Below are 16,620 nucleotides of genomic sequence, written 5' to 3'. Positions count from 1 at the left end.
CCAGCCCAGAACTTAGTAGTTTATTGGCCATTTTGGGCTAATTTCTATCTCTTTCATTTCCCTACTATAAAAAACCGCGTTTGCACAGTCTTGCACACCGGGCAGTGCCAGTTAGCTACGGTTAAATTATTCCCAGCTCCACTAAGTCTCCTCTTCAGTTTTTCCCTTGAAACTAGTCTAACTCTCAATCTAAGCACTCAAAAAGCATCTTATAGCCCAGCACTTGCTCAGAACTAATAGTAAGCACTAATATACCCTGACACTGATTGCCCAGCAGGGCAAGGCTCTTTATTCACCCCTCACCAACCAAGCGACTAAGCAGCTCACCCTACTGTTCAGGCATGACCAAAGGGCAACTTCAGGTGCACTCTCCAGTCCAGCTGGTGAATCTGGGTATCCTGAGGCAATGTTACAACTGCCTCATGTACACAGACAACCCTCTCCTCCTACCTCAAAACACTAACATATGCGAGAGATGCAATTATACAGCCAAACTGGAAGCTAAGCTGTCTCCACCCAAGACTGGAATAGACAGTCAAGAGGAGAAGGTTAACACTTGCACCACACCTCCAGCCGCACACAGATCTACTAAAACAGCACTGGCAAAAATACAGATAAATACACAAAATCATACTCGGAGGCTCTAAATAAAAACCTGCAAAAGCATCAGAGACCTCCAAAGCAGACACTCAAACAACCTGCACTTCCCGTCACAAACCGGACAATACATAAAACACAAAATCAGTGTGCCACACAATCACAGCCCTTAAGGCAAAATAACATACCTAACATACTAGTAATAGGTGACTCTATAGTCAGGCACACTGACGTCCCACTCGCTAGGCTGGACAAGCCGAAGGTTACTGTTAGCTGCCTGTTGGGAGCCAGAATCCGCCACATAACACAAGCACTCAGGTCACTCCAGAACACGTACAGATATGACTCTCTCATTGTTCATGTTGGTGTGAATAACCTTAGACGTACCTCCCTGGACTACATGAAAAGAGACATGGAAGAGCTCTCTGATCATGCAGCATAGGCTGTTATGACCCTGACCCTGAGTAGCATCCTGCCCTCACCAAGAATGATACCTCAGTATAAAGAAAAAATGATCAATTTCAACAACTGGCTAAGCTTCTGGTGTCATTCAAAGCAGATCCAGTGTCTGTCAGCCTGGGACGACATGCTCGGCAAGCCGTGTTGCTTCGCAAGAGATGGCTCGCACCTGTCACCCCTAGACTTTCGAATACTGGCCAAGGTTCTTGATGGCCCCATAATGCCTTTTTTAGGCAAGGCCCAAAAGTCAAACCCACCTGCGTAAACAGCACAATTAACAAAAAACTGAGGGTTATGTTACTCAATGCCAGGAGTTTAAATCTCAAAATGCACGCGCTCGAAGCACTCCTCAGTATGGAGAACGTCGACATCTGTGCAGTAACTGACACCTGGTTCAAGGCTCCAGAGAGCACCCCAGCACTACCGGGCTACAACTCATACCACATGTTTCGGCCACAGAACATGGACCGAAACACAAAATGAGGAGGTGTATCCATATTCATCAAGGATACCTACACCTCCAGGTTAGTCGCGCAGCATGATAACTCTGAAATCATCCAGGTGCAACTAACATCGGGAAAATCTGCAGTGCAAATTGTGGCCTGCTACAGATCACCCTCCATGACCCAGGACCACCACTCCACCTTTCTGGAGACACTGGATAACATGAAGGTCCTACCGAACACCCTGATATTGGGTGATTTCAATTACCCTACCATTCATTGGGAAAACTACTCGAGTACAAATTCCCAGGCCCAGCGCTTCCTGGAATTCATCAACTCAAATGCCCTGGATCAGCTGGTAAACTCCCCTACCAGAGGTGAAAACATATTGGACCTGGTCATCACCAACATGGGCGACAGGTGTTCCATACCGGAGGTCAGCCCGTCACTGGTTAGATCAGACCATAAACTAATAACTCTGGATGTCCACACCCCACCACCACACCCAACTAAGGAAACCACAGTAAAAAAACTTTTCTAAAGCAAGCTTCACCTTACTTAAGATAGAGGTGGTAGGTTTTACAGCTCCCACGCTAAAGGATAACGCTGCCCAAGATGCAGAACCCTTTACAAATGCACTCTATGAGCACCTACAAGGATGCATGGCTTGTGCCATCCCTAGCAAAACCAAGACTCACTCTTCTAAGAGAAGGAAACTAGTTTGATGGACCCCTGCCATAAACAGGCTATACAGTAGAAGGAGGAAACTAGTTCAGAAAAAAAGCAAATCCCAAAAAGGAAAGACATCCCTGATCAGTATCAGTAAGAAATTAAGGTCCCTCATGAAATCATCCAAGGCTAACATCAAAAGAAAAATAACCAAGGATTCAAAAGATAACCACAAAGCCTTCTTTAGCTATGTTAAGAATCTAAGTGGCAACTCACAGATATGCACTGAACTAGTGCAAAATAGCACAAAATATACTGAACCTACTGATATTGCCAACATCCTGGCAGATAGATTCAGTGCAAACTTCACCCCCCCTCTCACCTCCAGAAGGGCCCACAACAATACCGCAAAAGTGTAGTGTCTCAAAAATCACAGACGCACAGGTGAAAACTTCCCTTTCAAAAGCCAAAAACATCATCAATGGGATCAGATGGTGTCCCAGGCTGCATCTTGCACGAACTACAGAACGAACTAACCCCCCACCTAAACACGCTGTTCAGCCTCAGCCTCTTCGCAGGCTACATGCCCATAGAATGGTGCACAGCAAAGGTTATTCCTCTCCACAAAGGAGGGGCCACAACTGACCCTGGTAACTATTGCCCCATAAGCCTGACTATCCTGGTCTGCAAGGCTATGGAGCGCATCATCATGAACTTATTAACAAAGACATTGGGAACCTCCAAACACTTGACCTGACCCAGTTCGGCTTTGTTAAGGGCAGATCATGCCTACTAAACCTGGTTGACTTTTTCGAGACAGTCACCAAGGCCATAGATGAGGGAAAGGTGGTTCACACAACCTACCTTGACCTCGCCAAGGCTTTCAACACCATTCCCCACTCGGGTATTACAGAAAAACTCACCAGCCTGAACATAAACCCCTACATCATGAGATGGGTTGCCAGCTGGCTTACAGACAGAACTCACACAGTAAGAATAGCGGGCTCCAGGTCCGAATCTAAACCAGTCACAAGGGGGGTCTCGCAAGGCTCAGTCCTGGGACTCCTACTGTTTGGCATATACTTCTCAGAAGTACAGGCAAACACAGGAGGACTATGGCTAACCAAGTTCGCTGATGACTGCAAACTGGGAGCCATAATTGACTCTCCAGCTGACACGGACATCCTCCATAAGGGCCTTACTGAGACAGACACCTGGTGTCAAAGTCATAGCCTCAAGCTAAATGCCAAAAAATGCATAGTCATCCCATTTGGGAAAAACAAAACACCCATGAATTACCACATAGATGGCAGCCCCTTTAATACAGAAGAGGTAATAAGAGATCTGGGGACCGAGGTAGATAGTAATCTCTCCTTTGACAATCATATTGTCAAAGTAGTTAGGAAATCCTTCTATGTGGCCCATTTAATTACTAAAGGGTTCACATCTAGAAATAAAGAGGTTATAGTGCCCCTCTACTCATCACTCATTAGACCCATCATAGAGTACAATGCCCCATTTGGGATGTACCTCACAAGACACTTCCAACAGCCGGAAAGACCACAACAGTACCTCACCAAGAGGATTACTGGCCTCAAACATATGTTCTATGAAGCCCGACTGAAAAAACTCCGGCTGTACTCAGTGGCATATCGCTTATACAGAGGTGATCTCTGCCTGACTTACAAAGCTATGTCCAACTCAAAATTGATGGACATGCTGCACCTAAAGAAATCCAAGTCACTGCGAGCCACATGCTCTAGTGAGCTAAACCTCGCCACAACAATACATAGAACATGCTGGAGGGATAGATTCCTGTCACAGAGACTCCCCATGCTTTGGAACAAAATTCAAAATTACAACAGGCAGATCCCCTCACTAACACTCTTCAAGAGAAACCTTGACGAGTGGATGGGTAACAGAAAATACACCCCTGGGATTACTTCATTGGATCTGCTTGACAGAGGATCAGTTAATTAATCAATGGGGCGGCGAAAGCAGACACACTCTGGCTAGGCTTATAAATGCCTTCAGGCAGATAGCCTAGTACCTACCTATGAACCTATAATGAGAGCTGTATCCCCTGGTGTATTCCTACCTGCTAGGATCTTTATCACATTAAGCGTGTAATCTGTATACAAACTTTCTGAAATTCAGATATGCAATTAACTGTTTTTATAATCGCATACATACTTTCCAAATTGTAAGAAAGCAAGATCATTTTGACATTGCTGCTACATCATTGCATGTTTACTGAAATCAGTTATTATTTTCTATGTGGTTTCTCATCTCAGCATTCCATATAATTTCTCATTAGTTTTTCTTTTGATTTACATAATAAACTGTGTTTGACTCTTACTTTTAATTTTGATTTTATACAGTCTAAACTCAGCCACTGCATGCTTGTTTATTAATAATAACAGTACTGTAATTTGTTGAATAACTATTAATAATATAATTAAACTGCTGAATTATGCTTATTTAACAGTGCTTGCATTTTTAGTCATTCTTTGGAGCTTTAATTCCAGAGTCTCCTCTGAAAATGGGAGATTTCCAGTAGGGCTAACTTAATTAACAAAATATAAATAAGTACAGCCGAATCATGGCAGAGATGTGATCTGGTTTGTTATGAAAACTTTGTGCACTGATCTATAGAAGGTAGAAGCCACTTTTGGTAAACTAGTGTCAGTTGGTGAATTAACTAAAGCACAATTTGGTGTCCATGAACTAGAGTTGGACAGGCTATCACTGCCCATTAACAAGTGCACATCTGACAGTGGCAGAGTAGAATTACTATTGGATAATAACAGTAGGTCAAAGTTCAAACATATGGACCCACTTTGCTAAGCAAAATAGAAGTTTCCTTATAGTGACAGCTTAACATGGTACTGCCTACATAGAGCATGTGCTGGAGGCAGCTATGAAGAACACTAATGTTACGACTGGGTTCTGCTTCTTACACTTGTAATAATGGTGAAAGATGTAGGCAGTTCATAAAGAGATGAAGTCATAGGTGTCTTCCTCAAGCATTTCACCACACACACACACACACACACACATACACACACACACACACACACACACACACACACACACACACACACACACACACACACACACACACACACACAAACACCAGATACAATGCCTGTAAATGCAGTACATAGATATTAGAAATAAGTGGTTTGTGTTATTTGTATACCACTTATCTTTGTAATTCAGTTTTGCACATCACCCTTGACTTACAGGCACTGTTACAGTCATCTAAATGGTATATCCCATGCTGACCTTGGTACTTGATATAGACTGAAGTACTAAAACTGAAAGTAGGGTCTGTTACAAGTTATTGCAGAGAATATTTTTAAATAATGTTTGATGAGCACAGCAAATGAATTCCCTGCCTGCAAACCTGTAGTAAAATTAAATTATGTCACTCAGCAGTCCATATCACAGTTATACTTGTACCTTTGCTCTTGGATGCAAGAGCTTTAGTTAAATAATTATTGAAATGTTCCTTATTCTGTTTCAGAAAGCAGGATAGCCCCATTAGAATGGCAGTTACGTTTGCTTATAGTTCTATTGCAATCCTCATCCTTGCCTACATTTACTAAACTTTGCTTTTAACTGCTTGCTGCATTTTTTGTTGTTAATTTTATAAACAAAGTTTACTTTTAGTGTGTCTTTTTGATGTGCTAAAGATGTTTTATAAAATCTGCTATTTGTTATGTCTAATATTTAATGTGAAGGTTTTGCTAATGCACTGCTTTTATTCAGGGCGACAAGAATTTCAGATATATAAGTAAATGCATGATTGCTAACTTCTTTTCTCTTTATAGGTGTGCCTTGCTAAAATCCTTAACCGTGTGCTTCCAAATTTGTCAATGGGATCGATTCAGTCAACGTGGATATCAAGGGATGAAAAAGAAGTAGGTGTTCTGTCATACTTTATCTATGCTTATTTTAGTTATACAGATAGTTTCTGTGTTTAGAAATTCTTTCTGAAAACTGCATGCTAATTTAGGTATTGGCATCATCCAATTACCATTTACATTTTTGGTGCTGACTGCATCAAAGGACAGCAATACTAGTACAAGCCACATTGATCTGATGAACTTGACCTCCTCAGGACCCATGATAGCACTCGTTCCTGGGTCTATAGCCCTAGAAAGTTTTGATCTGCCATTGTGGGACCCAGTATTGCTGTTTGTCATTGCAGTCATTCCCAGGTATTACAACTTGATGGAAAGACACTTGATATTTCAGTAGTAAACCACATCATCCTTATATTTGCAAAACTGGTCTTACATGAATTCTGAAGATAAAGTGTGGCTAACCAGTGCACATTTATACTGCCTCAGTTTGTAAAGGAAATCACATGTCTGTCTATCTTACTGTCCTTAGCATGTCAATCTGTACAGAGTCTGAGAGTACAGTTTTAATAAGAACTCAGGCAACTCGAAATAGCATTTCTACAGAAGTTCAGGATATTTTTCTTCCTAGGCTCAGAGATCATAAAACATAATCATACCTTTCTGCATTATATTGGCATTTTAGTACTTCTGTGGCTTGCGGTACAAATCGGTGGACTTCATGTAATGATGTACACTGCGTAAATGCAGATGGAGCAGTTTGGTGCATAAATTAGTGTGCTTTGCCACTGCAGATTTCCAGTTCTTCTAAACTTCTCAGTCTTTGCTGTCAAGGTCAATGAGAATTTGATACTGATATACATGTTCATCATACTGTATTTGGTACTTGGTCATGGACTTAAGAAAATGTCTGGGTCACTCAGCAGTCCATATCACAATTATACTTGTACCTTTGCTCTTGGATGCATTCAGTTGTGACTGCATTTGCCTCTAAGAAGCAGTGCAGTCTATTAATTTATATACAGCAAAACTAATTGTTCATAGGTTCATAGGTGTGTACTAGGCTAATGGCCCTGGAACCTTTACAAACCTAGCCCATAGGATTACCCTGACATAATGCCACCTGACCTTAGTTTCCAGTGCCTGTGCTGATTAGAGCCACTGGAGTGATCCCCAGGGTGAATTTTCTATTTCCCATCCACTCATCAAGGTTTTCTTGAAGAGGGCCAGTGAGGTGCTCTGTTTGACATGTATGGAAAGTCTATTCCATAGCAAAGTTAGTCTCTGGATTATGAGCCTGTCCCTCCAGCACGTTCTGTTGATTGTGGTAATGAGGTTGAGGTCACTGGAGCATGTGGTGTGGAAGGATTGGGATTTCTTTAGATGTAGCATTTCTAACAGAGCTGGATCAGACATGGCTTTGTATGTCAAGTAGAGATCGCCTCTAAGTAGGCGATATGAGACAGAGAATAGTTGGAGGTTTTTGAGTCTGTCCAAGTAGGGCAAGTGTTTAAGGCCTAGGATCCTCTTTATGAGGTACTTTTGTGGCTTCTCCAGTTGTTGCAGGTGTCTAGTGAGGTACATGCCAAATGGGGCATTGTACTCAATGATTAGCCTAATGAGGGAAGAGTAGAGGGAGACAATGACCTCTTTCTTCCTGGATGCAAAACCCTTATTAATGAGATGTGCCACATAGAAGGACTTTCTGACTACAGTGGCAATGTGGTGGTCAAAAGAGAGGCTGCTGTCAACCTGTGTTCCCAGATTTCTTATAACACCTTCTGTGTTCAGTGGACTACCATCGATATGGTAATTCATGGGAACTGGTTTTTTCCCAAAGAGGATGACGTCACATTTTCTGGCATTGAGCTTAAGGCCATGGTTCTGACACCAGTCATTGGTCTCAGTGAGGCCTTTCTGTAGGATGTCAACATCACAATCGTCTGCAAACTTTGTCAGCCAGAGACCCTTTGTGTTGGCCTGGACTTCAAAGAAGTAGATACCAAACAGGAGAGGACACAGGACCGAACCCTGTGGGACTCCACTCTTGACTGGTTGGCAGTTTGACTTGGAGTCTGTTACTTTCACACTGTGGGTTCTATCTGTGAGCCAGTTTGCAACCCACCTAGTGATATAGGGGTTGATGCCTAGCTTAGTGAGGCTGTATGAATCACCTTGACAGTACTGAAAGTAGGGTATGTTACAAGTGAGTGCAGAGAATATTTTTAAATAATGTTTGATGAGCACAGCAAATGAATTTCCTGCCAGAAAGCCTGTAGTAAAATTAAAGTATGTATTTTTTCTTATCTTTTTGGAACTTCGTAATCTACTTTAGCAAGGTCATGATGGTAGATATGTGTGTATGCATTGGGGGGGGTGCAATCACTTGTACTCTATATGTCTGAGAGCAGAGAGATAAAATACATTTGTGTGGCCATATTTATGTATTTATTCATTCATCTGATCATAGTTAGACATTTGAATGTACTGAGACCATAAAGTAACTGCAACTGGTGGACACATCTGTGTTTGGGTTTGCAATGGGTTGTACTGTATGCATCTGACAGCAGTGATCAGAAATACTTTGTTATGGCCATTCATTTTTCATTTATGTATTAATCTGGTCACTGTCAAGCATCTGAGAGGAATACAGCCTATTAAGGGGTTGTATGTGGTGGACACATTTATGTGTGCATGTGTGTGTGTGTGTGTGTGTGTTGTGTGTGAGTCAGAGTATCACAATATTGCATTGAGGTACAGTGTATGCATCTGCCATCAGCAAGCTGAAATACATTATTTGTTTATTACTTTGATCATAAACAAGCATCTGAGGTGCACAGAGTAAATAAAGTGCAACTGGTGTGTGTGTGTGTGTGTGTGTGTGTGTGTGTGTGTGTGTGTGTGTGTGTGTGTGTGTGTGTGTGTGTGTGTGTGTGTGTGCGTGTGTGTGTATGTGTGTGTGTGTGTGTTGTGTGTGAGTCAGAGTATCACAATATTGCATTGAGGTACAGTGTATGCATCTGCCATCAACAAGCTGAAATACATTATTTGTTTATTACTTTGATCATAAACAAGCATCTGAGGTACACACAGTAAATTAAGTGCAACTGGTGTGTGTGTGTGTGTGTGTGTGTGTGTGTGTGTGTGTGTGTGTGTGTGTGTGTGTGTGTGTGTGTGTGTGTGTGTCTCTATGTGTGTATGTATGTGGATGGATGTTCGTGTGTGTGTTTACATGTAAGAAGGCTGCAGTGGGTTGCATGTATGTGCCTGACAGCAGTGAACTAAAATACATTACTGTGGCAACAATGTATTCCTTCATTCATTCATTAATTTGGAATGGGTATCCATAAATATATAGATGAGCATCCACACATTCCTACCCCGGCTTGACCTGTTTTGTTCTGCTGGAGGCAGAAAGTGTCCCTTGATGGTAGGTGATTGCTAGGCATAAATGTCCTTGCACTGATTCTGCTTTCCATTCTATGTTGCAGTTTTGATCATAATCTTACATCTGAGGTGCACACAGTCAGTAAAGTGGTTCTAACATTGTGCATGTGCATATGGGGGGGTGCAATGGGTTATGTTTTATGTGCCTGGCAGAAGAGCAGAAACACGCTCATTTATTAAGTAATTTGTTCTTTTGATTATACTCAGAAATCTGAGGTGTACCGAGTTAGCAAAGTGACTGTAATCAGAGTACATTTTGTGTGTGTGTGTGTGTGTGTGTGTGTGTGTGTGTGTGTGTGTCTGTGTGTGTATATGCACAGGCACAGGCATGCAATTGTGGAGAATACAAATACATCACTTTGACCATGTTTATTCATTTGATAGTAGTCAGACATCTAAGGTGTATACAGTCAATAAAATACCTGTAACTGCTAGGCACAAAGACAGTCTATTGAAGAATCTGATTGAAACATGTAGTCATTTGATCACACTTAAAAAATAGGGCTAATGTAAGGTAAAATAAGCTAAAATTAATTACTATAAGGTTTACAACTGTATTTGATCACAATTGGATGTTTGAGACGTATACTGTCAATCCAATGGCTATAATGAGTGGGTACAGAAGCAGTCTATGAATGAAAGTGATTGGCCCTAGCTGCTGTTTGATCACAGTTAAACACTCATTAACTTAGTGTAATGTAGACCCACCACATTCTAGTTAGTGCCACCTATTCAGTTGCTTCCTGCATTTCCCTAGCTTTGAAGTCACTAACCACCACTGAGTATCAACGGTTCATGGGTAGTTATTAGACTTGTAGCCAAGGGGACTATTGACAAGCCTTGCCTAAATTCCCAGTTGATCCCAAGCACTATCTAGTTAAGTTACTTTCTTAAGGTCAAATGAGGGGTTAGGGAATCAAACTCTGTACCACAGGAACTACAGGTCACAGCCTTAACACTTTGAGTCAACTGTCAGACAAAACATCACCCTCACTCGGAGTAAAACCCAGGGCCATCTGCAAACCCAGATTACAAAAGCCTATAGCACTTGGTAATCCTATGTGCTCTCCCACCATCCAAGTACTACTCAGGTCTGACCCTGATAAGCTTTTGAGATCACACATATCAATGAATGATAATAATAATAATAATAATAATAATAATAATAATAATAATAATAATAATTGGTAATGATATCAGTCACTGAGTGTCACCAATCAGTGTTCAGGTGCTGTAAGTCACTGCCATAAAAGTGGTATAGTTACATTTATTCTACCAATTCCTTCTAAATCACATCAAGATAAATTTAATTATATCTGCATTTTCCTCTAAATGGCAGTGTAGTGAATCACTTGTACAGTGGAAAACAAATTGATATGCAGGATTAGGTACAACCTGTTCTGCTTTTTAGAATGATCACAAAGGATACTATTGAAATCGTAGAACAATCGGAATAGAACCTCTCATAACAAAATTTAAGAAACCAACTGAAATTTAAATTAAGGCACATTAACATAATTTTGCTTATTGTAAAGCACAGTTTGCCCTGACCACATTTCTGAAAAAGCTGTGTCAATCTATATAAAACAGTATTTGTCATTTAGCCTTGACACTACATATACAGTGTGTAACAGTATGCATGTTTGATCTTGTGGCTGAATTAATTTAATTTGGATAGTTTTCACCATTATAATTTAACCAATATATTTGTGGGCTGCATTTCTGGAATGTTAAGTAACCTTCAAGATTTGTAGCACCGTTCTAATGTATTTTGCCTCACTGCAGTACCAGAAGTATTAATTGTTTACTTGTATTTGTTTGTAGAGGTAGTGCATTTATCCACATAATGCTTTTTGAGATTCATATTGGAAACACTGTCTGGTCAAGTGTCTTGCTCAGTGTCACAAAGTGGGCAAGTACAGGCCCACTTTGTGACTAAAGCAAGAAGCTCACTAAAAGCTCATAATCTTAATCCTCTGCGAACCCTAGACAAAATAATTGCTTTGTAGGTTCATGGGTATTTGCTAGGCTGTAGATCTCTGAGAATTCCCATGAATGTTCAGCCCTTGAATTTAAGTATGAATAACCCAGACCCAGCAGAATATTTACATGTTACCCCTGTCCATAAGAGACAAGGTGCTAAATCATGGGAGAATTTGCGGTTTTCCATCCATTCATCCAGATTCTGTTTGAATAGAGTAAGGGAAGTAATTTGCTTAATCAGAAGTGGCTTTCTCTGTCATACATATCTATCCCTCTAACATGTTCTGTTTATGTTGTAGAAGAGATTAAGGTCTCTTGAGTGGGTGTTTATGCCACCACTGGACTTGTAGGTTTGTGGACTGTTGAGGCTCTGTGCACATGGATAAGTAGCCTGAATGATACTGAGAAGAGGAACAAGACTTTGAGATTCTCTGTGTAGATTTTTGTATGATTTAGGCCCTTGATTTTCTTAGTGAGAAAACACTCTAGTAATTCAGGTTGTGTTTTGGATAGGTACATACTGGCAGAGGCACCATACTCAATGATTTGCCTAATAATTCCAAACACAGTGTAATGGTCACATCTTGGACTTAGACATCATATCCTTACTAATAAGCTGCACAATGAAAAAAGGACTTTCTTGCAGTAGATGATACATGTGATTGTTTGTTGCCCATTTACAGTGGATATAAAAAGTTTACACACCCCTGTTAAAATGTGAGGTTTTTGTGATATAAAAAAATGAGACCACAACAAATCATTTCAAAACTTTTCCCACCTTTAATGTGACCTATAAGCTGTACAATTCAATTGAAAAACAAGCAAATCTTTTAAGAGAAAAAAATATAAAAAATAAAAAACATACAATAAGCTGGTTGCATAAGTGTGCACACCCTTAAACTAATGCTTTGTTGAAGCAGCTTTTGATTTAATTACAGCATTCAGCCTTCTTGGGTACACACCTGCCATCAATTAAAAGAGACTCTGATTAACCCCAAATAAAGTTCAGCTGTCCTAGTAGGATTTTTCTGACATTTACTCAGTTGCCTGCTACAGCAAAAGCAATGGTTCACAGAGAGCTTACAAAGCATCAAAGGGATCTCGTTGTTGAAATATATCAGTCAGGAGAAGGGTACAAAAAAATTTCCACAGTATTGGATATACCATGGAACACAATGAAGACAGTCATCAAAAAGTGGAGAAAATATGGGACAACAGTCACACTGAAAAGAACTGGATGTCCCTCCAAAACTGATGAAAAGACAAGACTAAAACTGGTCAGGGAGGCTGCGAACAGACCTACAGTAACACTGAAGGAGCTGCAGGAATTTCTGGCAAGTACGAGTTGTGTACTACATGTGACAACTATCTCCCATATTCTCTGTATGTCTGGACTATGGGTTAGGGTTGCAAGACAGAAGCCTTTTCTTACATAGAAAAACATCCAGGCCTGGCTAAAATTTGCAAAACAATCCATCAAGTTTCACAAAATCATGTGGGGAAAATGTGTTATGGTCTGATGAGACAAAGGTTGAACTTTTTGGCCACAATTCCAAAAGGTACGTTTGACGCAAAAAACAACACTTTGCATCACCAAAAGAACACCATCCCCATGGTGAAGCATGGTGGTGACAGTATCATGCTTTGGGGTTGCTCTTCTTCAGCTGGAACTGGAGCTTTAGACAAGGTGGAGGGAGTTATGAACAGTTCAAAGCACCAGTCACTTTTGGCCCAAAGCCTTCAGGCGTTTGCTAGAAAGCTGAAAATGAAGAGGAATTTCACCTTTCAACACGACAATGACCCCAAGCATATATCCAAATCAACAAAAGAATGGCTTCACCAGTAGAAAATTTAAGTTTTGGAATGGCCCAGCCAGAGTCCAGACCTAAATCCAATAGAAAATCTGTAGGGTGACCTGAAGAAGGCTGTGCACAAGAGATGCCCTCACAATCTGACAGATTTGGAGTGCTTTTGCAAGGAAAAGTGGGCAAATATTACCAAGTGAAGATATGCCATGCTGATAGACTCCTACCCTAGAAGGTTGAATACTGTAATTAAACCAAAAGTTGCTTCAACAAAGTATTAATTTAAGGGTGTGCACACTTATGCAACCAGCTTATTGTATATTTTTATTTTTTATATTTATCCCCTAACAGATTTGTTTGTTTTTCAGTTGAATTGTACAGGTTATAGGTCACATTAAAGGTGGGAAAAGTTTTGAAATGATTTATTGTGGTCTCATATTTTTATATCACAATACCTGGTATTTTAACAGGGGTGTGTAAACTTTTTATATCCACTGTAGGATCCAAGGTCCCTAAATGCCACATTGATAGCCAGGGGTCTGTTGTCAGTGTGATAGTTACAGTGTATATCATGCTTGTTTTTTTTTTTTTCTTTTCTCTGGCCAGTCTAGGTCCCACATGCTGACTGAGAGGTCCTACAAAATACTTTGTTCTCCAGGAAGAAACCACACAAAGTAGGAGAATCTTACCTATTACAAAGGGTGAGATTCTTCATTATTCATCTATTAGCTACACTCTTACAGTTTTCTACAAACACAGTTCAAGAACCACGCTGTCGGCATCACCACTATTGCAATTCCAAGATGTATATATCACCTTTGACTCTTTTCCAGTCTTACAACAGTACAATATTGCTTTAAATCAGCTACACTGATGATGTGGTGCAGTAAATACTAAAACTACATCTTCCAAAATTAGAATACCAACTCCTAATGTATTTATTTGCTTTGATACACTCTTTTCACAAATTATATCCAGAGCTTACAAATTCAAATCAGTGAATTTAACATATTAAAAATTCCCCTGTGCACAGCATAAAAACTCATTACTTAATTATTGTCTATTAATATACTAAATAATATTACAACACACACACACACACACACACACACACACACACACACACACACACACACACACACACACACATGCACACACACGCACACACACCCACCCACAGCTACACTGTTAAATAAAAGCATTTAAATATTGCCACCTTTGTCTCATTAAGACACACCTTATTTAAGCTTTATGGTGATATATAAGCAAACCCTAAGCATTGCCCTATATACCTATACTGTGACATAGACTGCCATATCTTCTTCTTCTTTCAGCTTTTTCCTGGTTAGGGGTCGCCACAGTGGATCACCTGTCTGCTCATGATTGGCAGTAGAGTTTTACAGTGTCGAGTTGCCAGCTCGGAGCCCAACGTTCCACGGAAGACACACAAACACACACTCTCACCTAGGGCCAATTTAGAGTGTCCAATCCACCTACAGCATGTCTTTGGGATGTGGGAGGAAACCAGAGCACCTGGAGGAAACCCATGCGACCACAGGGAGGACATGCAGACTCCACACAGAAGGCACCCCAGCCGAGGATTGAACCAGAGAACATCTTGCTGTGAGGTGACAACTCTAACCGCTGCACCACCGTGGCCACCCTAACATAGACTGCCAAATGTGGATGAAAAATGACTCATTGCGAATACCTAACATTAACTAACAAATCTTTTGTAATAAAATGCAGAATATACATATTAAAAAGAAAGCAAAGACAGTGTTGTATTATTAATTAATTACAATGGATAAAAGGTATACAATACAGATGGTGAATGGTCTGATACATGTAGGAAGAAAAAGAAAAACACTTTCTTATATGCAGCGGGATAAACATTTTGATTGACAAATTAGGGTAAATTAGAATAAAGACATAAAAGCTACATGTATATGTAGGGAGAGGAGTAAAGAAATTAGAATAGAAAGGAGAGAATGGAAGGGGATAAAACATTGAGAAATGAGGATGAAAGTTGTAGAAAAGGGGAGTAAAGGGTTTCAGAAGTTAGAAGAGGAAGACAGAGAAATGAGGAGGTGTAGATGGTTGAAAAAGGAGAAGTGGGTGAAAGGAATACTATGGAGGTTTAGAATGATAAGAGAAATGATCTTGCACCATTATTGAAATGGGATAGAAGTTATGGTGGGTGAAGAGAGAAATGGAGAGGAAAAGAAGCAGAGATGACATAATATTATGAAGGTTACTTTAGTTAGGAGAGCAGGAACAAGTACAGATCCAAGAGTTGTGTAGGTAGCCATTTAGGTTGAGTGTGAAGGTATTGAGGATTGATGCTTGCCTTAGAATTTCAGGAGGGAAATTCCACTTTTTAGATATGTAGGTTGAATATAAGGAGGTCACCAATGGTGTCACATGATTTTTTTTTTACAAATAGATCTGTGCCTAAAATGTGGAGAGGTCTAGAGAGAAGAGTACCGCCACATGTGTGGAATTCAAGAAGGGGCATCTACTGAGAGAGTAGAGTATATTTTGGGTATGTTTTAATTGTGCAAGGTACGTTATTTGACTGAGTGAAACCAAATAGGTTGACTGACAATGAGGGAAGGTTGTGGCTTAATTTATTCTTTTTGTTATTGAAATTACTAAATGAGGGTTTCTTGGTTGATATTGGAGGGTATCCATAACAGGATGTCTCCTAGTATGGAAATATTATTGCTCAGAGGAATGTCTAGAGTGATGATGCAAATAGCTTTGTTCTGGTTAAGTATTAGGTGTGATTAGTACGTCAGCATTTAAGAAAGTGGACATTTTATTTGGGTGGGTGACAGTAGGTTTTTTTGGATGAGTAGATTACTCCTATGCCAGCTCCCCTTTTGTGAATGTGGTCATCTCTAATGATATTATAGCCTAGGGCAGGCAATGGTTTCTCATTATGAAGCCAAGCCCCGGAAGCTCGATCTGAACATATTGGAATGCCGAACACTGACATGCAGAATGCCAATGACTGGCAATACCGAATGTCCCACTTTGCCCCCCCCCTTCTGAAACCATGATAGCATTTGTTCCTAGTTCTGGAGTGGTAGGCTGGTTTGCCATTTGAGTTATTGTTCAGTGTTCTGTATTTCTGGCTTTCTGCATTTCAGTACTGCGTTTTGATCACTGCACAAGCCAAGCTTCCGGGGCTTGGCTTGATAATAAACAGCAGAAAATAGTTGTCTTTAATGTGTGGTTTTAGCTAAGTATTAGTTGCAGCTATGACATTGGGGACGTGTAGATTGTAAACCATAAATAAACCCATGGATCTTGTTGGCAAGACTATGAATATTAATATTAAAA

The 16,620-nt window shown here is 40.4% G+C and overlaps 1 protein-coding gene across 2 annotated transcripts in view; it reads left to right on the top strand.

The window, feature by feature from the left end:
• Positions 1-16,620, top strand: part of MGLL (monoglyceride lipase) — a 1,112,320-nt gene that overhangs the window by 932,016 nt on the left and 163,684 nt on the right. For both annotated transcript variants that reach the window (XM_044078543.1, XM_044078544.1), the window contains one exon: positions 6,005-6,094. In XM_044078543.1, the coding sequence (XP_043934478.1) occupies positions 6,005-6,094 (90 nt within the window). The remainder of the gene's footprint in view (positions 1-6,004; positions 6,095-16,620) is intronic.

This window comes from Protopterus annectens, chromosome 7.part1 (genome assembly GCF_019279795.1).
Source record: "Protopterus annectens isolate FY-2018-M chromosome 7.part1, PAN1.0, whole genome shotgun sequence".
NCBI lineage: Eukaryota > Metazoa > Chordata > Ceratodontiformes > Protopteridae > Protopterus > Protopterus annectens.
Note: the sequence above shows the minus strand (reverse complement) of the source record. Positions and strands in the feature narration are given on the sequence as shown.